The sequence below is a fragment of the Cupressus sempervirens genome, chromosome 6, assembly GCF_028749045.1.
Source record: "Cupressus sempervirens isolate cs-2001-9-10 chromosome 6, ASM2874904v1, whole genome shotgun sequence".
In the NCBI taxonomy this organism is placed as follows: domain Eukaryota; kingdom Viridiplantae; phylum Streptophyta; class Pinopsida; order Cupressales; family Cupressaceae; genus Cupressus; species Cupressus sempervirens.
In genome coordinates this window covers 435,850,772-435,878,326 of record NC_143123.1, presented here as the reverse complement: position 1 = coordinate 435,878,326, position 27,555 = coordinate 435,850,772, and the positions used below count along the sequence as shown (strand labels likewise).

Here is a 27,555-nt window from a genome sequence, read left to right as displayed (position 1 = left end):
TACCCTATAGTCCTCTATACTCCAAACTTTTACTTTGTTTGCTATTGTTTCTTCATTTTCTTCATTTGTGTTTTTTTGTGTTCTGAAAGGATCACCTCAGTTCTTTGGGGTTTCTCAAAATTTATAGCTTTCTTTTTTTGGCTCTTTTTTTTATTGTGATAATACACCATTGGCTTGAATTTTTTGGAGGAATAGTATTATTCCATTCACCATTTGTTTCACTAGTTACTTCTATGAGTTCTTCCATTGTTTTTATTCTTTGGATTGTTCTTATCTACTTCTATCCGCATTTTTAGGTGTTAGCCAAGATTTTTTTGCTTTCTCTATTCTCTGATTTTTCTCTTTTTCCTTATCTTCTTCACTATCAAAGTGTTCTCTCTGAGTTTGATCTTGTTCATTCTATTGGATATCCTTTTATTTATTCTATGGACACCTATTCCCTTGTTCCTCTCTCTTTTTATAAGGAGTTATATCTTTTTATGCATCTTTTAATGTCCACATAATTTCTATTTGATCTATGATGTCATTAATTCTTAGAGTTATATCCTCATTGATTTTTTTAATTTATCTGATGTTCTCCTCTAGACTTTGAATGCCTAGGTTCTTCTCTTAGATTTTCAACTTTTCTTCGTAGTACATTCAGTAGTTAGAATCCTTCCCTAAATCTCCTTTGAGTTGCTTGGTTGACATCTTCTTCCTCTACTATTTTCCATTTCATTACTATACTTCTAAGAACATTCTAGATGATTTCAGGCTCTGTAATCTCCCCTTCTTCAGTCTCTTTGTTGTTTGCAATAATTATGTTGTCTATTTTATTTTGTGCTCTTTCTTTTTTCTCTTGTTTCCTCAATTTCTCTTCTGCATTTACCTCTTCTATGGTGTGAATCTCTACATGATCTTCTTTTCTTACTTCCTCAAAATATTTGTAGGTTGATGCTTTTCTTATTTCTTTTCAAAGATAATTAACATATCTAACTTTCCTAGTATAGACCATGTATTTGATTGTATAAATTGAACGATTTGTTATTATTTTGATTTGATCTTGTTCATCACTATCTGGTTTGGGGCTAACTAGTAATTTCACATTGGTTGTTTTCGAATGATGTCATTCAAATTCTTTTATTCCTCCTAGGTTTTCTCCAATCTTAATGAATATGTCTATGTCACATAGTTCTACTAGAACCTTTTTTAATTATACCCACTTAGTTATATTGAGATTTTTAATTTCTATATCATTGAAATTTGGCTTCTATTTTACAAAGTTTAAACTATAACCATTTTTAATTTTTAATTCTCTTTTAAGAAAATATGTTCTAAATTTTACATCTTTGCAATTTATATAAATTAAAGAATCCAAAAGGGGGAATATACTTACCTGATTCATGTCCATTGATTTGAGCCATTTCATCAAGTTTGGTCTTTGTGTGTGCCTATCCAGATAGCATATAGTCCACTTCTTTCACATTCAAACTATTTTTATCCTATATTTTTATCACTTATGATTATTGTGTTATCCATTTTTGTTTCTGATTCATGATTTTCTTGCGATTGATTGACAATTTTGTCATACTGAAATTCCCCAAATTGGAATCTAGGGTGAAGTGGTTTTGATGTTTTCTCCTCCCTGAGATTTGGTACTGGATGTTGGGTGCTAATTTTAGAGTTGAGATTTAATGGGACACTATTGGCTTTGGAAATAAAAGAGGGTTTGGCAAAAATAGGGATTAGACTAGTTTAGGGTTAGGATTTTAGGGGCTATCCTTCCCAATTTTTCGTTCAACATTTGTATCTCTTTTGCATACCTAGTTTTTCCAAAGACGGTCTACTTTCTCTAGTTTTCGTCGTTATTTTCATCTAGATTTTTGTTTGGCCCCCCTTGATCCCTTTTTTGAAAATTTTGTATTGAGCTTTTCTACTTCCGGGGTTGAACCTACCTCCATCCTTCCTTTTCATCCATTTTTTGCCTTTGATTAATCTACTTGTTTGGCTTGAAGATGATTTTCTTAGATATTCTTGAATCATTTTTCCTATAGTCAACCACTATTTCTTTGATGCGCTCTTCATGCCTTTCTATTAGGATGTAAAATTTATTTTTTAACATGATTTGCTCCATTATAGGGCATTACTATGGTTCCATATTTGTTTTTATTTCTATCTTTCTTGTTATCTTATCTGTCGTGGTTGTTGATGATAGGTATTGATCACTTTTTTGTTAATCAAGATTTTCCTACTCTTCAGCAAATTCGATACTATCACGAGGTTTGCCATTTTTTATTCATCAAGTGTTATATTTACTATGGTTTTCAAATTTAGTATAAAATCATTTACATATTAACTTTACCCTTTCCAAAATAACATTCTAAAAATTTTAAAAGAAAAATTTATTTAGATTTTAAAAGCATATATGAACGTTTGATAATTAAGAATTATTATTAAAATTTTAGTAATAATTATTAAGTTATTAATAATGATTATTATTAAATTATTAACAAAATAATATATATTAATTTATTAATAATAATAATCATTAATATTAAAATAATATAACAATTAATAATAATATTTGTGGTGATAATAATAATAATAGTCTAATTATAAAAAAACATAATAATAAAAATTTATGTGTGCCTACCATCATAGTCGAGGGGGGAGGTCATAGGGCCTCCTCTCTCCTTTTTTATAAATTTATTTTTTATTAATAAATTCACTTGAATAAAAGCAAATCTCCCTACTTCATTTAACAATAGTATTTTTATAAAACTCAGTAAAGGCATGGTATACGGATAATTTTCAGCAACCCCTCTGTTTTATTATAGATATTAATTTTAATCCTGATAGGACAACAAAATAAAAACAATCAAATTTAATAACCAAATTTAGTTTGATTTTCTAAACCCCATCCTAATCATAATTTCCAAAATCAATCCAATTTCTTAAAAAAAGGATTTCTCAATCAAGGATTTCCAATTTGATTTCATTCATAGATTTTTTTCAATAATAAAGAACATAAATTTTAACAAGGGTTTCAAGCAAAATTATTTCTGAAGGCAGATCTATAACAAACACGGAGAAGATAGATAAATTTTGAAGGAAAATTATTGTGCAAATCTCAACAAGGTCCTACCTCAATCTGATGCTAACCAAGGTCAAAGCTTACAAGAATTCATGTCTTCTTGAAAACCCCCTTTCTCAAAATTTGCTCCTCCAAACCACCTATGTGTGTAGAAATGAGCTCTATTTCCTTAATAAAGAGCTTTCTCCCATTAGGGTTTCATTTTTATAATCACACTTTTAATAATATATTTTTTAATTTAACTAATAATAATATTTAGAGTTTATTATTAAGATAAACCTCCTAAATAAATTATTATTAAATTAAATTAATATAATTATGCCAAAATTAAAACTTTAATTAAATTTTTTAAATTTATTTCTTATATTTATTTATTTAATTAATTAAATATAATTAAAAATTAATTTTTTAATATAATTTTTTTGTTAACTTAAATCATTTAATAATCTTTTCATTTGATTTAATTATAATTGAAAATCACAATAAACCCACAAAACTATAAAGAAAACTCATTTTAAAGATAAAGTACTAAATCAAACTCAAAGGATCAAAGTTTTAGATTCGTGTCACTTGACAAATTCGGAAGGGTAAATAACTCAGATACTTGTCCTACTTTATAGTACAATTTGCTTAGGGTTCAGATTTGCACTTAAGAACTATCTCCCATCTTTTACCATTGAGAAACTGCAATAGGGCATGCTTATTCAAATAATTTAGTGAAGTTGATACCCAGCACTTGCAATCCACATAAAAGCAAAGTATATGCATATACATATAAATCTATGGTAAATAGACAATGACAAGGAGTGGTGCATCATGTAGATCATGACTAGTACATGACTATGACTGCCTCCCTCAACTACATCAGAAATGTCAACCGTAAAGTAAGACATGCATGTACACCATACACATGCAAGTATGGGGTAGGTAACAATAGAAATTGCATATAAATCATTCATGTAACTATGATGAAGTACTGCTCTGATATGACTGACGAAGGTATGCTCTGATACCACTGATAAAGGGCCACACCACCCTTACCAACTCATGACAAAGAATGCAACAAGATCTCTCAAGATCCAATCCAAACCCAAGGTAGCCCAGATCCACACTCTGGTAGAAACCTCCAAGATCTCAACTTGTGCTCGCAAGTCACCAAGCAACCTTCTTGTTTCTAAACTACAGTCACTAGCTCTTCTCACAAACACTATCCAAGATCCAAGTGTAAACTACCTTACATTCGGTGCTCTATCTACACACTCACAACTCCATCATAATCCTGCTATAAACTCCCTCACATTCAGTGCTCTGTCTACAGACTCAGGAAAACTCACTCTTCACTTTCTGTTTCTCTTTCACACCTTGAAGCCTTCCAAGCTTTCCAAGCTTCACCTTCCACAACTTTCACCTTTCCAAGCTTTCCTTCCAAAGCTTCTACTTCCCAAGCTACTCCTTGAGTTTTCACCATCTTCTCGAGCTTTCACTTCTCAAGCTTCTACTCCTCGAGCTTCTCCTTCTCGAGCTTCCACTTCTCAAGCTACTCTTTGAGCTTTTCCCTTCTTCTCAAGCTTCTCCTTGAGCTTGATTAGGAATGCTCATATGCCTTGCTTAAATAGGCACTTACCACCCCATGCATGACTTATCCACAAGCTTCTAGAATTCCTCCACAACCTTCTACAACTTCCACAACCTTCTACTATATCCACAACTTTCTACAATATTCATAACTTTCTAGAATTCTACCCACACACCTCGATAAATGGAATGACAACCATTTATTTTTTATTTTTTCTAATATGCCACCTATGCACCTTGAAAATAGAAATTCTCTTTTTCTTTCTTTTCTCCTTTTTCCCCTTTTTAAATTTTTTTATTATTTCTCCTCTAATTTTCGTCACTTTCTCTCTCCTCCACAATTTTTATTTATTTATTTATTTTCAATAATTTTCCAATGCAAGATGCTCCTGCATCAGACTCCCTCGGTAGATAGAAAAGTGTGTCCCACACTTTGACGCCAAAAAGAAAGGTCTACAACCATCTTCATCTTCACCAAAGGTTTCCACCTCAACAGGGACAACAAAACCACCATGCAAATCTTCCACATCTGCATTACTCTATCAAACACTAGAATCTCAACCATCCAATCAACATGCTCACTCCCACAAACAAACTGAACATAATGCTTCAACAGAAAACCCTCATCGACATCAACAACTAGTGAATTCATACTTGCAGCAACAAACCCCACATTAGCAACAACAAACTCCATATCAACACCAACATCTAGATCTCCATCAACACATGCCAAACTTTCAACACTAGCAACCTCATTGCTGGCAACAAGATGCTCTGCAAGATACAAGTCACCACCAACAACAACTGGATCATCCACAACTAGTGCTCCACAATCTCCATGTCAGACTCAACCATTTGACCATGAAAACCAACCTCTATCCCAAGATCAACAACATTAGGAATATCTTCATCAACAACCTCTAGTTGCTCTGCAGGTTCTGCATCAGGCTTCACAAACTGATCAACAAAACCAACCTCTTCCACCTCAACCTTGTCATGCCATCTTCTCTCACGAACCTCCTTAACTTGATCAACCAATCTATCATCCAATCAAGAAATCGTCTTAAAAAAATTCCTCTCCACTATATCATGAATTTTTGCAATCATCTTAGGGTCCAATCCTCTTGGAGCCATCTTCCAAGATCTTCATAAACCCTCTGCAACAAATCCTTCCCACACTCCTTGTGACAACCAAATTGTTTGCAAGTCAGATCGTAACCTGCCACCTCACACAAACAATCAAGAACCACATCACAAGTCTAGGACAATAGATTTGTAATCCACAAGCTCTCTACGATCATGCCACAACAAGTTCAGTCTTCCATCTCCCCATCCATCAATCTTTATGTCCTCCCAAGGTCCTAGTACAAACTGCCTTAGCTTTGGCAATTTTTTTACACGCTCATGAACTCCCACTCTAATAAACTTCACCCAACCAAAGTCCTGGTACAAACTACCTCACACTTCGGTGATTTGCTTGTACACTCAGGAACTCCTACTCTGATAAACTTCACCCAACCAAGGTCCTGGTACAAATTGCCTCACACTTTGACGATTTGCTTGTACACTCAGGAAATCCTACTTTGATACCACTTGATGAAGTACTGCTCTGATACCACTGACGAAGGTACGCTTTGATACCACTGACAAAGGGCCACAACACCCTTACCAACTCATGACAAAGAATGCAACAAGATCTCTCAAGATCCAATCCAAACCCAAGCTAGCCTAGATCCACACTCTGGTAGAAACCTCCAAGATCTCAACTTGTGCTCGTAAGTCACCAAGCAACCTTCTTGTTTCTAAACCGCAGTCACTAGCTCTTCTCACAAACACTATCCAAGATCCAAGTGTAAACTACCTCACATTCGGCGCTCTGTCTACACACTCACAACTCCATCACAATCTTGCTGTAAACTACCTCACATTCGGCGTTCTGTCTACAGACTCAGGAAAACTCACTCTTCACTTTCTGTTTCTCTTTCACACCTTGAAGCCTTCCAAGCTTTCCAAGCTTCACCTTCCACAACTTTCACCTTTCCAAGTTTTCCTTCCAAAGCTTCTACTTCCCAAGCTACTCCTTGAGCTTTCACCTTCTTCTCAAGCTTCCACTTCTCAAGCTTCTACTCCTCGAGTTTCTCCTTCTCGAGCTTCCACTTTTCAAGCTACTCCTTGAGCTTTTCCCTTCTTCTCAAGCTTCTCCTTGAGCTTCTCCTTGAGCTTCTACTCCTTGAGCTTGATTAGAAATGCTCATATGCCTTGCTTAAATAGGCACTTACCACCCCATGCATGACTTATCCACAAGCTTCTAGAATTCCTCCACAACCTTCTACAACTTCCACAACCTTCTACAATATTCACAACTTTCTACAATATTCATAACTTTCTACAATTCTACCCACACACCTCGATAAATGGAATGACAACCATTTATTTTTTATTTTTTCTATTAGGCCACCTATGCACCTCAAAAATAGAAATTCTCTTTTTCTTTCTTTTCTCCTTTTTCCCCTTTTTAAATTTTTTTATTATTTCTCCTCTAATTTTCTTCACTTTCTCTCTCCTCCACAAATTTTTTTTTTTCAATAATTTTCCAATGCAAGATGCTCCTACATCAAACTATCATCATAAAATAGCTGAAATCACTATATGAACATACACATATCATCATCAAAAGACTAATCATGAACACATAAAATAACTAAGCATCAAGTAGCTCATCAGATATATAAACTGAGTATGAAATAACATCCAATCAAATCTGGTAATCAATCACCGCCAGTCATAAAACATAACCATAAAGCTAGTCTAAAAGAATATGGCAATAAAACATGAAAATTAAATCAGGGGTAGACATTACATTAGATCTACAAATTTGATATTTCAAATGCTCACAGATTTCATGTACATGATATAATGATGAAAATTATTACAGTAATTTGTTCTTCATTAATAACAATGTCGATGTTCATGTTTCACCCATTATTTTAAAGAAGGATAATAAAAGCACAAGCCATTTAACCAAGAGCCTATAAAATTCACTACAGATGAAAAGGGTGCAAGATATTGGTAAAACTTGCAAAGAAAATAAATTCTTGAAAAGACAAGATGAGCCTCAATGAAGGAAAAGTCTACCAATGTGTATTTCATTAGTTCCAAGGAAGAGAAAATAATAAAAATATAAATTATCTTACCAATGTTTTACTTTGCACACAAAATGTTGCAAAATTTCCATGCCAGCACTTAGTGACATCATTTGACTGGCGTAATCAAAAGTACAAGCGCTAGTTTATAATTTATTTATTTTTTGGAAAGGACAAATATTGGCTAGCCAGTGAATAATTTTTTAATTCATTATTTAAAAACAAGATAGCCCTCATCCAATAACATTAATAATCATTAATTAAAATAATTATAACATATAGCTAAATCATAATGACAACAATGACTCAAATTTAAAATTGTCCTTTAGATTTTGAAGAAATATTCAAACCTAAGATTACACTTAATAAATGTTGTGTATGTGAGAGGCAACATTTTGCCTTCTTCATTGGGAGATTACTTTTTACATCTTCATTTGGAATGCTTGTTGAGCCATCTGAATAGTTCAAGGCAAAATAGCTATTTTTAATTATCAAATCAGAAGAACGTCTTCATTTGGAAGTCTTGTTGAGCCATCTAAATGGCTCATAGAAAAATTATTATTTTTTAATTATCAAATCAGAAGAATATAAATGTATTATTTAATCTTTATTTCTCCCTATTTTTACATTATGAAAAATTTCAATATATATGATAAATTTGTGATGCTTTTAACAGTTCAACTGTTCTTAAGACATAACTACAACTGACGGCCAAGAAACTTATGCAATGAAAGTAGGAGAGAAATAAAAGAAAACTCTAAAAGATGCTCATTTTTTATAAATATGTATCTTTAGTTATTAGTATAGATTGTAAAAGAAAATAAAAGACTAGTGTGCTTGTATCCTTAACTTCCAAGGACAACTTTTCCCCTTATCATAGATAATTATGTCCATCACCATAGACTTTCCCATGGATTTAATCATGTATAGGCTCTTCTATCATACCCACACCTTCCTCTCCCTCTTCCAATTTACGCTTGTTAGTGGATTTTATATGTGGAAGTAGATCCAGGTCTTTACCTTGCATTGATTTGCTGGAACAAAATAAGATCTCCTCATGTATTTTTTCTTTGTGACACTGATCAAGTAAAACAAACATATCCACTTCTCCTGAATCTACTTGTGTACTGCTAGCAGTTATCTGGCCCAACAATAAAACATTATCTCCATTAACTGAATACAACTTTTTCTATTAAAAATTTCAGCCAGAATAATTAAAATAAACATTATATAAGAGACAAACCATGTTTTCTTGAGCAATGAGATTAGATGCATGCAGGGCTTCATTCCCAGTCATGTCCACTGAACGTCCATGAAATATTCCCATTACCTTATTTACAAAACCACCATTCCAGGATCAGGAATTCCCAATTATAATAAGGCTTGTCCATGTGATGCTATTGATCAGTGAAAATAAATTTAGATTCACCAATTAAACAACTTAATCCCTCGGTTATGATAGGCTTCTAAGACTGTACACACTAAGGCTCCTTGCTAAACCCTCTCTGAGAAATAGAATGACAGAAAATTTTGAAAATACCTTCAACTGTGCCAATGCATGTTTGGCAGCTTTAGTTTTTGTAGACTTCTTCTTCACGTTTGATCCTTCTCCAGATATAATTGATCCCTTCACCTTTATTTGTACAATGGCCACATGAACATTCCTTGTCTTTGTGGTGGCCACATAGAATTCATAATGGTGGTAAGAGCAGAGTTCGTGCAATTCCCGTAGTGGTTGCAATTCCATGTTTTCAGGTGTAACAATGGGAGACAAAATAGATTTTAGTTTTTTCCAGACAACATCAAGTTTTAGTCGAGTATCCACTAATATTGCACCTGAAATGCTTTCTAGTATATCTCCTAGTACCTGCATTTAAGAAATATAGTAAAATGACATAAGTTGTAATCAAAGTGAACGTTTATCTTAACATGCAATAAGAGGAATGCTAATAACATGTCTATAATATATCCAGGAATTAATTACCAAACAATAAAATAAATTAAAATTTATTACACAAATACCCACTGGAAATCTTTTATTGTATACCTATCTATGTACTTCTGATGTTCAATAATAAAAAGTCAAGATGGACTTCCAGTCCAATAAATTATATTAATATGCATAGAATAAGGCTCCTCAATCATGCTATTGAGCATTATAGAAAACTTTTAATAACTTAAAAAAAGTGAGCTGATCAAACAAAAATTCAAGGATGAATTCTCACAAATGTTAAACTAACTAACTTGCCTTTGGAGCATGCATTCCTCCTCCAAATGATATAAACTTGCAGTCACCACCTCCATGTTGTTTAAATTCCTCAAAAAATTTTAATATTTTATTTTGTAATTCATCTGAATTATGACGAAGATAATTGTGAATATTGTGTTTCACTGTTGCTTGAGCAAAGTTCTCATTGTTAACAGCTACCTGCCGTAAGTCTGATAAAATTCCCTGGGATGATTCCTCATATGTTGAATACAGATGCTTAGTAATAACAAGATCCAGTACAGAGTCACCTAGGAATTCTAACCTCTGTAAAATTAACACATAATATCAACATTCAGTTCTACATTCTAGAAAAAATTAATTGTGCAAGTACTATCAAATATACGATTTGGACTGTGCAAGGTAAGTTCAATATAAAATTACCTGATAAGAATGTCGTCCTTGTTCGCTAATTGAAGCATGTGTGATTGCTTCTACCAAGAGGCATCTGTTCTCAAAGCGGTAGTCCAAGATCAATTCCAGTTCATCCAAACGTGCATTCAAGACACTAGGATAATTTATAGAACGTTTGCATGCAATATCTACTGACTTATCTTCAACATTAACCTCCATGTTCATCCATCTCATGAACTCAAGGGCTGCATTTGTACCCCCTCCAATCAAATGTGCTCCAATTAGGGCCGCCACAACATCTGATATTGTTTTGGATTGAATCCATCGATGCCTCTTGTCACAAACTTTGCCCATTTCAAGACTGTTGGAATCTTCTGGGTTGCAAGAGCAGGGAACAATGTTTCTACAATGTAGCCCAGGGGCGACCCATTTGCACACATCAAATAGATCATCTAAAATATATCCCTTTTCACAAAGCAAAAGAAAAATAAGTTATTAGATTAGACTTGAAATTGACAAATACTCAACTTATTAAATATAGACTATATCAAAATCAAAATTCTTCCACGTAAACAAGCAATAGTCTTCAATCAGCATAACAGTATCAGCTGTTATTAAATCAATTGACTCAAGTAAAAGATCAAGATGGAAAAAGAAAATTGTTTAAAGACGCAAATCTTTTTCCTCAAAGAAGGCGGATATCAATAGATTCAGACCATATTAAGGGTCATATTGTACTCGTCACTAATTCTTAAAACTTGAGAGAGAAAACTGTCTAAGAAACATAAAATATCAAATTATTTTAGCAGTAGGATTTCTAGTCTATAGTATATTTACTAAGATGTTTTGACTAACTATGAGTAAAGAGTTAAAAAAACAGGAGCTCATTTTACCAGTAGAATTTTTAATTGAGAAATTTTTTTTATCAACTATAAAAATATAGCATTTTAGTACCTGCAAATTATGGTTCAATGCCAAATCATGAAGCGTTTTATTACAGGCTGCCTTAGCTCTACGATATGATAACTGTCCTTCATCCTCATTTTCATATTTCATAAAAAGATGTCGACTAATGGCGTATTTTAAAAAGGAGTTACCCAATAACTCCAATCGCTCATAGGAGTAACATTCTAAGCATTTGTGTGAAGTGATTGCTTCCAGTACCTATGAAGAAAGAAAAAGTGTTCAGTAAGAGGTTAAGAAGAATTTACTTCTGCATAGAAAAACAAAAGTGAAACAATTAATCTTAAATAAATAAATCAAACAAAATAACATCAGTTTGAAATGATTAGCAATGAAATTACAGGCGGACAATTTGGGCGTTCTATCTTAATTGTTTTATTAAGTTGACTTGCGAGCATTAAACAATTGAGGCGGTGCATAACAGATGGAAGCAAACACAATGATCTCATAAATGAGCTTGGAACATCCAAGTTCAAACACAACTCTGGAGGAAGTTCCACAAATGGTCCTTCTTTCTCCACTGCCTTTTCTTGCTGTTTTGTAAGAAAATTACGGGGTCGCTTAGCATGCTTCACCCTAAGAAGTGGTTGATTTAAATGCTTCAGTTTCTTTCCATGCCTGCAAAATCATCATGATAAATTAATTAGAACCATTGCAATCAACTCTATGTGAATACACCTGGACGGGCATTTAAGATTAAGACTATCAAAGATGAGATACTCACTTTTTCAGAAAACATTCACTGTAGCTACCATAACATGGATTAGAAACTTTTTTGGGAGGGAAGGGACTCTCAACAGTTTTTTCGTGAATAATTTCTACGACTTGATAAAGCATTCCATTATGAACAGTAAGCACTGCTTTATCTATCAAATGTGAAGATTCACAGATGTCACTAGCCAAAATCAAAATTTCAGAGTCCTCTCGACTGTGCAAATCTGTTGTTCCTATCATAGAAGCCTCTTCTGAAATAGTTGAAAGTAATTTAAACTCTCTAGCTCTTGTTGCACATGTTTCAATGCATTTCCAGTCAATAACAGTTGGACTAGACTGATTTGATTCTAAGGGCAGAAGTAAGTAAGTATAGGAAGTGCACCATAGGTTTTTCATTTCCATGAATTTTTTCTTATTCCTCAGATTTCCAAAAATTCCATTGAAAATTATTTCTTGAAAATCTTTTGCATTCCTCATCTGTTTAATACACAAGTGACAAAACTATTATCAGTTTCATACAAAAATAAGTAAATGACTTACTGGAAGCAAATTGTAATATATAAATTGGAAGATTGAAGTTGTTTGTCTTTCAATACCCGAGTTAAATCCAAAGTCATTTCTCCTCTTCGTAAAAAGTCTGCTTTAACAAGCTTATCTGTAGTTAAAAACATATCTATATCTATATTTGCAATGTCATCATCTAATTCAGATTTAATTAACATGGCGAAATTCAAATATGTCTTATTATCATTGGATTTAGATGTAAAACGGAGTTCGTAAACTTTCAAAGTAACTTCTCTCCCCTCTTCATCCCAACTATCAGATAATGTGTCTATTTTAACAGTTGAATGTAACTCCCTTATTTCAGGTAGACCTTGCAGAAAGAAAAAGAAATAATATCAGACAATTAAATCTTCAAATATCACAACCTACTAATCATCAAAGAAAATCCTGCATAATTTTCATTAATAAAGATTATAAAAGAACAAAAATATCATCAAAACAAAATTTTCTCCAAAGAATATTGACATTTTATTCAGTTTCATTAATGTTTTTTATTTGAAAATAATTTTGTTTATAAAATGTAATTAAAATAAATAATTACGTTTATTGAAAACACACTTTTAAGAAATAACTAATATATGAAATATAAATTTAATTACCTCTATTATTATTTGGTATATACAATATGACTTCAAAATTTTCAAAAAAGTTAAATATTTTCTTTAAAAAAAATATAAGCAATAAAAGGAAATATAAGAGAAAACTTTAATTCATATATCACAATCAAATTTATCAAATATTAATTTCATTCCAATAAATAATATAGTCTTACTTCTACATAATACTAAAAGTTTAGCAAAACTATTTCTAATGTCAGGTTCTCCAATAATACAAGAGAATGAATTGTTTGCATACCTGATTTTGTAGATGTTATTCCCTCTTTGTCATTGCAATCCTCTTCGATTTCATCCCCATTTTCAATTACTCTTTCTTCAATTCTGTCCTCTCTTTCACGAACTCCTCCAAGATCTTCACCAAAATCTTCAATTTCAATTAAAGTGCTAGATTTATCCTTTTCAACCACACTTTTCTCCTTAGTGTAAGGCATTCTATTTACAATGGTTGTGATTTCTGGAAGTTGTTCAACATCTACTGACAAATCCTTTTCAATTGAACTCCTCTTTGTTATAGAAGCATCATTTTTACTTGATATTATGTCCTCTATTATGGCTACACTCTTGATTATATCAAATATGTCATTCTTCTGCTTCTCATTACCTCTGTGAAGTTCAAAAATTGATAACATTTAGTGTAAAAGTATAACACTGACATTGGTTATGAAATTTCTAGATCTTATCAAATTGCAAATGCCTTATGACTTCTATGGTATTTGAAATCATCAGATGAACTTTTCGATAATTAATAGCTAGACTCACATTCTACTGAAGTTGAAAAAGAAAAGTGATTATTTACATCATGCATCTCCTAGGGACCATGGTTTAGACTATGATGCCAAACTCAAAGCTTGTTATAATAACGTATTTTATGCATTTTTTAAACAGATAAGAATGTAGTAATTTACTCTTCTTCTTTTTTTTTAACTCATTTTTCCAAGGTAAAAGCCGTAAGCTTGAACATTATATTAATTTCTTGAATTTATATTCGCAAATTACCTCTCAACAAATAAGATGAACTCTGAGTTTTCATGGCGAGCACGTCCACTAGATTGAATATAACTGCGCAGGCTTATGGGTAAATCAAAACGGATGACACAATTACAATTTTTTACATCAATACCTTCTTCAATCACATCTGTTGCAATTAAAACTTGAACCTGCACATTCATATTCAAAAAACATCATAATACAATACAGCCCATAGATTTTTGAAAAATCAATATCAATAACCTTTATAAATATATTTCTGAAAAAGATGCAACTGAAAATTTGATGTAACATTTGAACACCGTATTAAGAAAAAATTTGAACAATGTATTAAGAAAAAATTAACATCTAGGTAAGTTTGAATAGCATGGTCGTAATCAAATTAACATTTGTTTCCAGTAAATGAAAGATCCAACCAACCTTTCCAGAAGACAAGTTTTCTAAAGCTTTTTTCTGTGTCTTGCCACCAAATGTAGAGTTTACACTAGATAAGAAATCAGTCTTCAGACATTTCAAACAATCAATTTGTTGTAACAAACTTGAGATTACTGCAGCTGCAATCACTCTTTCCACAAATACTATACAGGAAACCTTTCTGGGATCTTCATCACTGTTAAAACTAGGAGTCAGTCTTCTATCAAAATGCAATAAAAAAACTACAAATAGACACTGATATCACATTACTATGATTTCTCGTACCTCTTCTGTATTAAAAAATGCACTAGCTGCTCCAACTTTTGAGTTAAAATGCCATGTTTAACAGCATTGTGAATTCCTTCAGGTGTCTTGAATAATTCGTTCACATCTGAAGTCTCAAATTCAATATTTTTAATTTGATGTTTACATCGAACAAGTAACAACATTTTATACTACAAGAAAATCAACAACTGTTTTTTCAGCTGTAATTTGTTTCTTTCGGATTTATGAAAATCCATGACAATTGAATTCAGAGTAAGATGCTCGGATTCAGTCAGATGTATTTTTGTTTGATGATGATCACTTTTAGCTGCATTTCTTAATAGACTCCTCAATGTCCATGTTATGAACGTTCAGAGTGGTTAGAATGCCTATTTATACAAATATTTAGCAATCTTACATCTATGTTATATAATTGGCCTGTATTGCATGATGGCACTCTGACCATCCTAGCAGTTATGTCAGTTATTCTAGGTTCTAGAAGTGCAAAGCAAAAAAATTAATAAAGATTTCTCAACTGACCATATAAGTTTCGTGTGAAAAATATTGTTCATGATTTACTACCCCTTGAAAGTGTGGTGGACATGCATATCAGATGGTAATTCTTCTTCAAAGAGTCTACGAGCATCTTTTAGATAATCATCTAGAGCATATTCCTCCATTTCTACCATTCCAGTAGGAGTCTCCCGTAACTTCTCTTTTTCATTGTATAACTGAACAGCCTGTATGATTGACAGATTTCATGTTAATGTATAAAACCAGTCTCGTGTAGTCTAATAATTAGTTATGTAACAAGAAGACATGAATAAAAGTTCTGAACAAATTAATATTATCATAAAGAAATAATTAAATTCACTTAGCTATTATTAATAACAGCTAAACCTGAGGCTCTCCTTTATAAAGTGTGTGAAGGCAAAAGTGTAGACATATAGGATATAGCTCAAGCAACTGAAAGCAGAACAAAACATCATTCTCAAGGAGCAAAGCTCCAATATCAAGATGTTGTCCGGATGTTATCTCTTTTAACATACACAAAATCATGTTTCCCAAGCACTATTTGCAAGTCTTTTTATCTCTTTTGAATCTTGATCATTTTAGTATATCGTAAAGGAGTAGAGGATCACAAAGTGAAAAAGATTTACACCTGCACTTATGCTCAATCGACGCACTGCCTTAGACTTAATTGCAGGCAGAAAAAGATTTACACCCAGCTACGACAGCCAAGTAGGTATAGATAAGCTTGATCCTTGACAACAGTTTGAGGTATGTTTTTGGATTCATCGTAAGAAACTTAATTTGCACAGTTGAAATGAAATTTCATTGGATCACATAGTGGAACAGTCACTAAGATGAAGTTTAGTTGACCAAAGAACCATGAAAAAACAAAGTGAGAGGAATCTATATGATGACAGAATCTGTAATTAGGTCTGAACAACCTGGTGATTGATCTGTGCATGTTAGCTACATGACTGTGGAAGAGGCACAACCTACAGGTATAGTACACACACAGGCAGGCATTAAGCAGTGACGAAGTAATCCACGATTCAGTAGACGCGCAGGTATTTGGTTAAGAGTGTGAAATAATAATAATAATAATTTAGCAGAATTGTGGAAGACATGTGGAGAAAATCTCAGCAGTAAAGTTGCATGCACGGTCCTCGCTCCTATATATATCTGGGCTCTGAATTCATGTAACATTCAAAGCATTTTTAGTTAGTTTATTAATGAAGCATTTGTTTGGAGACTTCATACAGGACTTAGTATTTTCATTAGACTGTGAATTCATTTATAAAATAAGTGAGGTTGCAGTTGTAAGTGTTGAAATCATTTTTTAATTAGATCATTAGAACTGCATTGAGTTTGTCTGTGAATGAAAAATGCAACTCTGGTGGTCTAATGAAAACATCGTTTCTCCATATACAGAGAAGGAGGTGAGTTATGTAGAAAACAGAAGATTCAGTAGCAGGTTTATTCTCCTTCATTTTTAAATTTTATCAATAGTTTTCTTTCCTAAATATTTTTAAAAAATTGCTTTTAGAATATTTGATCAGCATCACTATCGGTTAAAGAATTAGAAGTTTTCAGAGATAAACTCATGTGAATGTTGTAGCAGTAAGAGTGCTTAAACCTTCTAAATCTAAAGAAACTGGTTTTATGATTTTTAATGAACAACCGAAAGGATCAACTGATTTTTTCATAAGTCGAAATCAAAAAATATCAAGATGAATAACAAAGTCATGTAGCCACTGCACAAAAAGGCACTCGATGCAAGTGACAGCTGGATCAAACAATAGAGTCGTGCATGGAAGATACCATACTGAGACTTGCCAAGGAATGAATGCATGATGAGGTATAATAACAGAAGGGGTTTAGTTAGAGCAACAGTAAATCCATCTCCAATTGCCCATCTTAAATACCATATTTTCTTTAACATCCTATATATGTTCAGTGTGACAAATGAAAATCTCAACAGAACATTACTGAAATAAAAATTTAATATTAAAAAAGTTAAAAACCATACCTTTAATGCACAGAGCAAACCCAGATTCTAAAGACAATATTCAACATTTGCTCTGATGCTTTTTGCTTTGCTTTCCTCAAAAAGATGATGCACAGAAACCAATTTGTTTTGTAGGGCTTGATGTTCAATTGACAAGGAATAAAATTTAGTTATTTGCTTTGGAGGGTCTGGAGTCGACTCAAGTTCACGCTTATCTTCCACTGTAATGGTCTGTTTGGGCATGTTAATTAATGTGGTTACAATTAACATCCGAGAAATGAAGAAAACACCAAGAAATGACAGAAATGTTACTAGTTTCTCACAATAGGGGTCATCAGATTTACCTGAGCATCCAAGATTTCTTCAATTTGTGTTATTTGTTTCACACAATCACTGCTGGAAGAAAACCCTGCGGATATCAATGCAAATATAAATAGCTAATAGCATCTTCTCAACATTAAATATATTATTTACGAACTGTTGAGTGTTATTTTCAAGAGATATATACTTCATAATTACAGTATATTGTATCATGAATCAGTATTTAAGGTTAGGAAATTTCTATAGACTTAATTTTAAAAAAGGATTAATCACCAGTACCACTTATTCTTGTTCTTGGTGTCCGTTCTTCACTACTACTAATTTAATATCTCAGTGCAAAAGCCTCTATTCACCTACATATTAAATTATTTTGCCTATACCAAGGATAAACTTACGATGATTCCTAAATACATGAGATAAGACAAATCCTACTATTTTATGGATGAAACAAATTTTATTCATTTTTTAACAACCATTCTGAGTTGCTACTATTATTATTTTTACTTAACAATGTTCACTAACTCAATCAACCAAGTAAATTGCTTTTAATTTATAAGAATTTTCTCTTGCTCATTCAAACATATAGTTATGTCAAGTATTAAGATAGTTACAAACTAAAGCAATGAGACTCGGACCCGGCTCGGCTCTGACTCAGCAAGGGCAATTGGACTCGTGACCCGGCTCGGACTCAATCGTCACTCTGCAGTGACTCGTAGAGCAAGGTATATTAATAGAAATGCCTTATAGAAATATAAGATATTTGACGACTTGGTGGGTCATGGTCACAGGTAACCCAACTCACCAACTTGGGTGACTTGCAGCGAGTCTCATTACTATTTTACAAACTAGCCATGTGAGGTGTTGCCAACTGTATAATTAGCAATTCATGCTCCTATAAAGAGAAAAATCTTAGTATTTTTAGATATACCATGATAACTACCAGACATGACAAGATCTCAAATTAGAGTAAAACTTAGTCATCAAATTAATAAAATTTAAATAACACAAATTTCACTACACACTCGGATATTCGTTGACAATTCTTATAAGAATATTCCCTTTCACACCCTCCCTAGGATGTCTTAGGGTTAGCCAACCATTCTCATAGGCTTAAAATTTATTGAAGGATTTCAAAGAAAATGTGTACCAAGAGTCCGACTTAATTAGGATCATTCAATGGTACAATATTATATCCTTAATCTAAACTCAAGTGGGATTCATAGGTCTCTAGTGTTTGAACTTGGTTTCCCTGATACCTATGTAGCAACCACCCTAAGTTGCTACTTTTATTTTTACCTTCGATTTTCACTAACTCAAACAACCAAGTAACTTTTTTTAAATTCTGAAGTGGAGATTATAAATACTCCTCCATTCACCATGCTGGCAACAACGATATCGCACTCCATGCTCACTCATGATAGTGTTTAGTCTCCATAGCTAGAGTCATCCCTAGACCTAGATCAAAGCCTTGACAGTTCACTCCTAGTGATGTTTCCTACTTATCCTCTTGTAGGAAGTTAGAGGCTTAGTAGTTAGCAATCAAAGGGATTTTATTCTCTCCTCTAGATGATACCTTGATCTCTTTAACCTTAACTATTGATTTAAGCGATACTATGAACTTGGTCTCATTAAATAAAGGATATCAATCAACCAACTCAATTTCGTTTAATTTGTAAGCATTCTCTCTTGCTCATTCAAATATATAGTAATGTCAAGTATTAAGATAGTTACGAACCAAAGTAATGAGACTCGGACCTAGCTCTGACTCGGCAAGGGCAATTAAACTCGTGACCTAGCTCGGACTCGACTCAGCAGTGACTCGCAGAGCCAAGTATATTAATAGAAATGCCTTGGTGAGTCTCGTTACTATTTTGCAAACTAGCCATGGAGGGTGTTGCCAATTGTATAATTAGCAATTCATGCTCCCATAAAGAGACAAATCTTAGTATTTTTAGATATACCATGATAACTACCAGAGATGACAGGATCTCAAATTAGAGTAAAACTTGGTCATCAAATTAATAAAAATTAAATAACACAAATTTCACTACACACTCTGATATTTGTTGAAAATTCTTATAAGAATATTTGCTTTCACACTCTCCCTAGGATGTCTTAGGGTTAGCCAACCATTCTCATAGGCTTAAAATTTATTGAAGGATTTCAAAGAAAATGTGGACCAAGAGTCTGACTTAATTAGGATCATTCAATGGTACAATATCATATCCTTAATCTAAACTCAAGTGGGATTCATTGGTCTCTAGTGTTTGAACTTGGTTTACCTGATGCCTATGTAGCAACCAGCCTCAGTTGTAACTTTTATTTTTACTTTTGATTTTCACTAAAACAACCAAGTAACTTTTGTTTAATTCCAAAGTGGAGATTATAAACACTCCTAGTAACCCTCTCTATGTATCCTCCCAAGGTAAGTTAGAGGCTTCATATTTAGCAATCAAAGGAAGGTTACTCTCTCCTCTTGATGAGATCTTGATAGCTTTAATCTTATCTATTAATTATGTGATACTAAGAACTTGGTCCCATCCAATAAAACATATCTACTACCATCCAATGTTGGTTCCATACCCATGTTTATCAGTCATTAGTTTTATCACTTAGCCATATGCACATGGGTACAAGGACTAACTCCCTCACATCACAGGTAAACATTAATGTTTGCCTGATATTTTCCATAACATAGTGGTCTGGACCACTATGTTACGCTTGCCCAACATTTCCAATAACATAGAGGTCTCGAGAAGGTGTTCGTTATACAAGGACTAGGTCCTTCATAGTGCAGGTACAGTACAAGCTGACTAGCTTGTTGTTCATCGCATACACGGGGAGTAGCTCCATCATATATTACTACGCAATAGTGACTAACTAATAGAGGATACACCAGACAATAATTATTGGCTCTTACAAAATCACTCTAAGAATAGTGATCAGCTCATATACAGTGCATAACTATCCACTATCCCCAGTGCATCCCCAAAAGAGAAAGATGTTAGTGCATTGTGTACTACACCATAGGCCTCATTCCTTTCCTTGTTCTTTTGCTCCGTCATATACTTGGGAAGAGGATTTGGTGCATCCCATACTCTACCAGGGGTTCGTCCTCAACCAAACAGGGTGAAGTATAGCATTTCCACATCAATCCATAGAAAAATCATACTAACTGGTTATTTTATTTATTTGTTTACTATCTCTTTTTGTAATATATATTTTATCTTCTCCTTCCACATTCACTGTGGAGGCTTCTGATGGGATGTGACAAGTTTGAAATGAGATAATCATTCAAGCATCATCCATAAAAATACGAAACGAGGACATGAAAATCCAGAAACAAGGAGGACATGAAGTGTTGGGCCAAAGACACAACAAGTTCCATATCATCATCAGTCAAGAATATGAATAATGATAAAAAATTGTAGGTTTGTAAGATGAGGCACACACAGTAACTGTCAGATCACAAAAAATTTAATAGGTCCGGGTACATACAATTTAAAAGAATATATGATGCATATGCATACCAGCTAGCAAGATGAGATCTCAGGAAAAATGTCTCTTAAATTTGATGATAGTCCTTTATTTTTATTTTCCTATATCAGATAGTGTACTCACCCTTTTTTGTGACCAACGTTGCACTCATTCCAAATATTTTGGGTTTTTTTTGAGACGTTTTATGATAAACCTTCAATACAAACATATGAATTGTTAATTAGTTTCATATTTTAACAAAATTTTAGAAACAAATTCAATCACTTACCCTCATAATTTTAGCATATGGATGATGTTTTCTTGCATGATGGCACTCATCGAAGATCATGAGGTTGACTTTCTCTAGGGTTATTGAATTATTATCCAAGCCATCAATTAAAATCCAAGGAGTCATCACAAGCACCTGCAATTTGATCCCCACACCATTCAAAACTAAAATAGAAAAGCAATTTGAATCCAATGGTATGTTATATTCAAGTTTCATTTAGTTACCTCATTCAATGTTGCTTCTTTCCAGTCTTTTACTGCTTTCCCTCCAATATAACATGCCACTTGCAAGTTTGTATGTCTTGTTATATATTCAAATTGCTGGAATTTTCAAAGTTGAAGAATAGAGGTTATGATTATGTTCTCAATCAGGCACCTGATCACATCGTATCTCTCATGTTATTTTAGATTGACAGAATAGTGTACTCGACATTACCTGTTTGACTAACGCAACTGCAGGTGCTAAGAATATCATCAGGCATGCCTTGTGCTCCTTTTGTAGGTTTTGAGCAATATATTTCATAAGGAGAACTGCAATATGTGTTTTTCCGCAGCCTGTTTCTAGTAGAACAATTGTGTTCCTCTCAATAGCTGTGGCAAGAATCTTCAATTGATAGCTGTAAATATCATATTTCCATAGTTACATTCAATGAAATCACGCAAGTACGTCTCCATGTCTAAGATTTCTGAAAAATATTTTAGATGTTGAACTTTCCTGAAGACACATAAAAACACTATTTTACCATCAACACAGACAAGACTAAATGTCATAGCTTGCTAACACATTCTAAAGTAGAAGAATGGTCATTTTAGACCTACAACTTAGTGACTCCTAAAATATTTCTAGCAGGCACTCAATAAATAGTACTAAGAACGGCAAAGAGTATAATGGACGAGAGAATAAGAAAAAAGTTCAGAGTTATTTTAACTCATCATATCCAACCTCAATTGCATTGAAGAGTGAAAATATCGATTGAATGGTTAAGGTAGTACTGAAGTCCTTTGAAACAAATGTGTTTGATTGCACAGAATGTGAAGATGGACTTCGAACAATATGAAGCACAACTACAAACTTACATTGTTCTGGAGTATGGTGCTCCTCTCATCTTGACATACAATTCTAATATTTTCAGCCTTCTACACATCAGCATTAGGAATATCGATTTTTATACAGTTCTCTATTTGGGTTCAAAAGAAGAAAAATATACACTAGTATTTATTCAATATGAACCTAATTTCCATTTCTTAGATAGTGAAATGCATGCAAAGAGAGTAACAAACATGTCTTCTTCCAAAATGTGAAATCTGATCAATCTGTTGGCAATTTTGAAAAGCATACTGAGGGTGTAGGCTCCAAGCTACTAATACGGATGGGCTATGATAGAGTATAAGGGTAGGAGAGTCAATGGCCAATCAAAGCATCACAGTTTGAGTTGAGAAAATTTCTCAATAAGAGTGCCCTGGAATCAAGAACATGGCGATTGGTGAATGTTTGAAGGAGTCTACACCATGCACAGACCAAGAATGGTTTAAGAAAGGTAAAATATACTCTATTCCTGTTTTTATGAATCATCATTTTGCAGGTTGTCTCTGCTAGATTAACACAAGAAAAATGTAGTAGAGGAGAGTGAGATTCTGCCTCAAGATGGCAAAGTAGAGCCTTCGGAGACAGAGCACATTCAAATAAGGCAGAAGAATATGAGACTACTCTTTCCAGTATATGTGAAGTAGAAATGGAGGGATTTAACTCTGCCAACTTAACCACTAGCCAAGCCTAGGAAAGAGGCAAACCAACGTATGGGAAATCAAGAATGGCATAAAAAGCGTAACTAATTCATTAATGTTTCAAATGCAAGAAGGATATTTTACAAAAGAACACAAGTATCTTGTTGCTTGTACCAGTCAGAGGTGAAATAGCTTCTGATATTGTGCAATACAAAACCACTAAGGAATATATGTTCCATAGCAAGGATGACAAAAGAACCATCTACTCTCCAAGACAATAGGAAGGGGAAGGTCAGAACACACTCATAGGAGATATGAATCCGAAATATATGCAAAGTTCACAATTATTGCTATCGTTACAAGATATTCTTGTGTTGCAAACATGTATATATTTCCATGACAATGGTGTTTCTGTAGCATGTATTTTTTCCACATGTTGTACAGTAATGGGCAACCGAGGGAGATATCGTGCTTATCATGGATGGCCATTGGAAAAAAATCCAACTTCAATTGGTTATGCAAAGTAGGAGAAGAAAAACAATCATTACTTGTGCATAACAAGAAGGGTGGAAGAAGTGGAGCACTCCAAAAGAGGAAGTTTCAGATCGCATCATAACATTGATTACATGGTCACTATAATTGTATTTTGCACAAAATCTCATAAGGTATAGCATGTTCATGGTTGTAGTATGAGAATCCACATAATCTCAGCTGTTGTAGTATTCCTTGTAGCACTTTAAGTTGACAAGAAATATTATAACAATGTACAGCCAAAAGCGTTATGCATCAGAAAGTTATAACATGAACAGAGCATTGTAGCGATTCTTGCACTGTAGTTTCTAGCCCATGGCAATAATTTAATATATTTCATGCATCACAAAAACGTACAGAATTTCAGCTAACAAAATAAAGTTGTAGTAGCAATGACCACCATTAAGATGATCATGCAAAGGACACTAAAGAAACATCTATTAATTTCACATTTGCAGGTTTCAAGCATGACAAAGCACCACTACCTTCAATCTCAAAGCATTTTAATGTTGGTCATTGCAAAAGAGGATGAAAAAGGAGATATGAGGGAGTCTTGCTACACAAATGCAGGGTATACATAGCAAACATACAAACTTTGCTAAGAAAATTATCATGCCATTTTTATTATCAACTAGCTTGGAAGACCCGATAGCTAGCAAGTAATTGTATTCCCCAAATTTTACAGCCTTCCTTGACTATCTATTTCATGAGAGAGAGTAGGAAGTCAAGATAAATTTGGATTAAGCCTGAAGACATCCAATACAACTTAGCAACTGAATGTCTCCAAAAAAGTAAAGAGAATATCGTTTCCTCTCTCTTTTACCAAAAGCACAAGGAATATGATATACCAGATTAGCACAAATGTGTCAAGTGGCTAGCCCTTGATGAGACCTAATAGCTGACAAGTGGATTGCATTCCCTGAAACATGAAATTCTATAACGAAACCAGATGCAATTTGTATACCACAAAACTTGAATACCAAACCAGATCCTTCTGTTCTTCTAATCGGTGTTGCTGTTGGCAGTCGGGAACAATTCAAAATTTGTCTGTAATGACTAGCTACATGTTGACCCACTGTTTGGGAGACACTGTGAATTGCAAGTTGAATTACCCTTTAGCTTTTTTAAACATTGCCATGTACCAGTATCTTGTAAGATATATGTGACGCGTGAGCCATTTGCATTGAGAGTAATTGATAAATTTCAAGAATGTTTAGGGACCAATTTTTTTATGACCTCACATATCCCATAAGGGAACCTTGAATTTTCAGGAATGGCGTTCAATATAATTTCAGACACAACTATCACCTCTTTAGTTCTAAATTCTTTGGTTTCTACTTACACAAAACTTAAAGAGAGCCAATATGCCTGCCAAGCCACTATCAAATATCCATAAAACTTAAAGGGTGCTAATATGCTTGCCAAGCCACTATCAATTACCCATAAGACCCATAAAGGAACAAATCTTTAAGCAAGAATACGAAACAACTTAACGATTATGAATGTACTCAACTAAACAGACCAGAGTAATACCCGCCTGAGTTGCATTGCATATAAGAAACCCAAGGCCTGGCTGAGAAGAACGAGTCTCCAACTAGACTTTCCTGCCAATTTTCTCAAATTTGTTCTCGTTTAAGTCTACTTATTTCTCTGTATTCCTCTGAAATTTTTGAGGGCTACATCCTCCCTCCATTGCAACATAGCATTTTCTTCTTCTGCAATCATGGCGTCCCCCAGGTAAGGGCCTAACAACCCTTGCATTAATTTTTTGGCCGCCATGCAACATTTTAAAAGAATGTCTTCCTGGTTTCTGGATCGTATTGTGTTTTATTTTCCACATCAACTTTTCATATCACTCTTTTACCTATCATTATGTTTTCTCTCTTTCATTCTAATGATGGATCACATTCTGTGATTGGAAAGTTATGTGAAAAATAAAACACAATCCATTCCAGAATCAAATTTGACAACAAAAATATTATTATTTATCATATAAAACTTAGTTTTTAGGTCTAAGATAATATATTTAATATATATATATAAATCAAGATTAGCTGATCAAGATTAATGGACCCTAAGAACTTTTGCATCAGAAGAGAAATGCAAGGGGAAACAATTGCTTAATCTAAATCATTTTTTAAAAGATTGTGTAGAAAACATACTTGGATAATTATTATCTTTTTTCTTACTTATTGTCCTGGTTTGTGGATTCAAGAATGTCAATTTTATCTGCATCAACCTTTAGAATCGTACCTAAAATATATTTGAAAGTGACATTAATTTAATTATAAATTTTCAGAATTTAATATCATGAATTCTACAGATTATTATGCTTAGAAATGTTGTGATGGGATTAGTGAATGTTTCTTAAATAGATAATATTTAGTTTGGAGCCTTGTCAAAAATATGGATCAACTATTAAGATACAAAGAGATATTAGATTTATATAACTATTTTCAAACATATTTGCTATATTAGGTTTATAATCTATCATAGGTTTTTGGATTCGATTGTGAATGTGTTTTTTAATATCAACCTTTCCAATCACACTTAGGGATCCATCACGGGGATGAAAATGAAAGATAGCAAGATCATAGGTTTATCGATTCGATTGTGAATTTTTTTCTTAACATCAACCCTTCCAATCACATGTAGGGATCCATCATCAGGGTGAAAATGAAAGAACGCAAGATAATATGTATCATCCCGTTGAAAATTAAAGATAGCAAGAGAGGTTATACATCTTTTGCTATCTTTCATCCCCAATGTTCATACTTCAAAACACATACGCAATCGAATCCGAAAACCTATAATTTATATAACTATTTTCACACATATTTATTATATTAAAAACAGTAAAAACCAAAACAATGTTATTATTCTAAATTTAAAAAAAAATGATCCTTGTTACTGAGAATGACAGGAAATATTCATACTTAGAAACACATACACAATCGGGAAACCTAAATCAATTTATATAGCTATTTTCACACATATTTATTTAAAAAAAAAAGTAAAATCCAAAAGAACATCATTATTCTAAATCACAAAGAGTGCTCCTCATTACTATTGTAAAACAACTTCTCACTGAACTTTCAATGAAAATTTACCTCATCTTCATTGATAGAAAACATATATATCGAAATTCAAATTGTCATTATTGATTGTAGGTAAATCATGTCTATTAAAAAAATAATTGCTTGCCATACCTCCTTGAAACAATTCCGTCCTCCCTCGCAGCTTCCATGTTAGATAATTGATCTTCAGTTACAACAAATCTGAATTTTCCTTCCGATGTGATGTTGTGCGAAAAACTCTATAAGGAGTAGTGACTATTCACTAGTGTTCACAGTATAGTAAGAACTCAAGAACTCTGAAGTGGTAAATAGTAATTGATTTACAATTTATAATATTATTTTATTAGTTGTAATTAAAACTATTTTACATGTTTGTATTTATTTATATATTATATAAATTATTTATCTTAATTATTATTGGTTGATTTGGTTCGGTGTTATAGGATTTCTTTTGGAGGCTTCCTCATAATGATTTTATCCTTGACAAGATTGTTGAGGAAGTGATATATTTGAGTTTGTTGAATGTGAATACAAATATATTTAAGTAGATTATTATATTCAAGAATAATTGTTTGTATTTAAAAAATTTATAGAAGACTTTTGTATATCAAAATAATGAAATTATAAATATTTTTAATAAGTTCATTTTTAATAATTTCTTTATATTTTAAAAAAGAGTATTGA

At 33.0% G+C, this 27,555-nt stretch overlaps 1 protein-coding gene across 1 annotated transcript; it reads right to left on the bottom strand.

Annotated features, from left to right (window-relative positions):
- Positions 1-8,707: 8,707 nt before the first annotated feature.
- Positions 8,708-27,041, bottom strand: LOC149552912 (endoribonuclease Dicer homolog 3a-like). The gene is made up of 21 exons (XM_089790249.1): positions 27,004-27,041; positions 21,975-22,155; positions 21,764-21,859; positions 21,540-21,674; positions 21,395-21,464; positions 17,797-17,861; positions 17,519-17,683; positions 15,537-15,674; positions 14,956-15,125; positions 14,677-14,866; positions 14,266-14,426; positions 13,508-13,872; positions 12,685-12,962; positions 12,099-12,565; positions 11,697-11,992; positions 11,366-11,571; positions 10,442-10,876; positions 10,040-10,324; positions 9,332-9,658; positions 9,035-9,121; positions 8,708-8,932 (listed from the first exon to the last, which is right to left on the bottom strand). Exons 1-21 carry the CDS (start codon positions 27,039-27,041, stop codon positions 8,708-8,710), a joined length of 4,380 nt encoding a protein of 1,459 aa, XP_089646375.1.
- Positions 27,042-27,555: the final 514 nt, after the last annotated feature.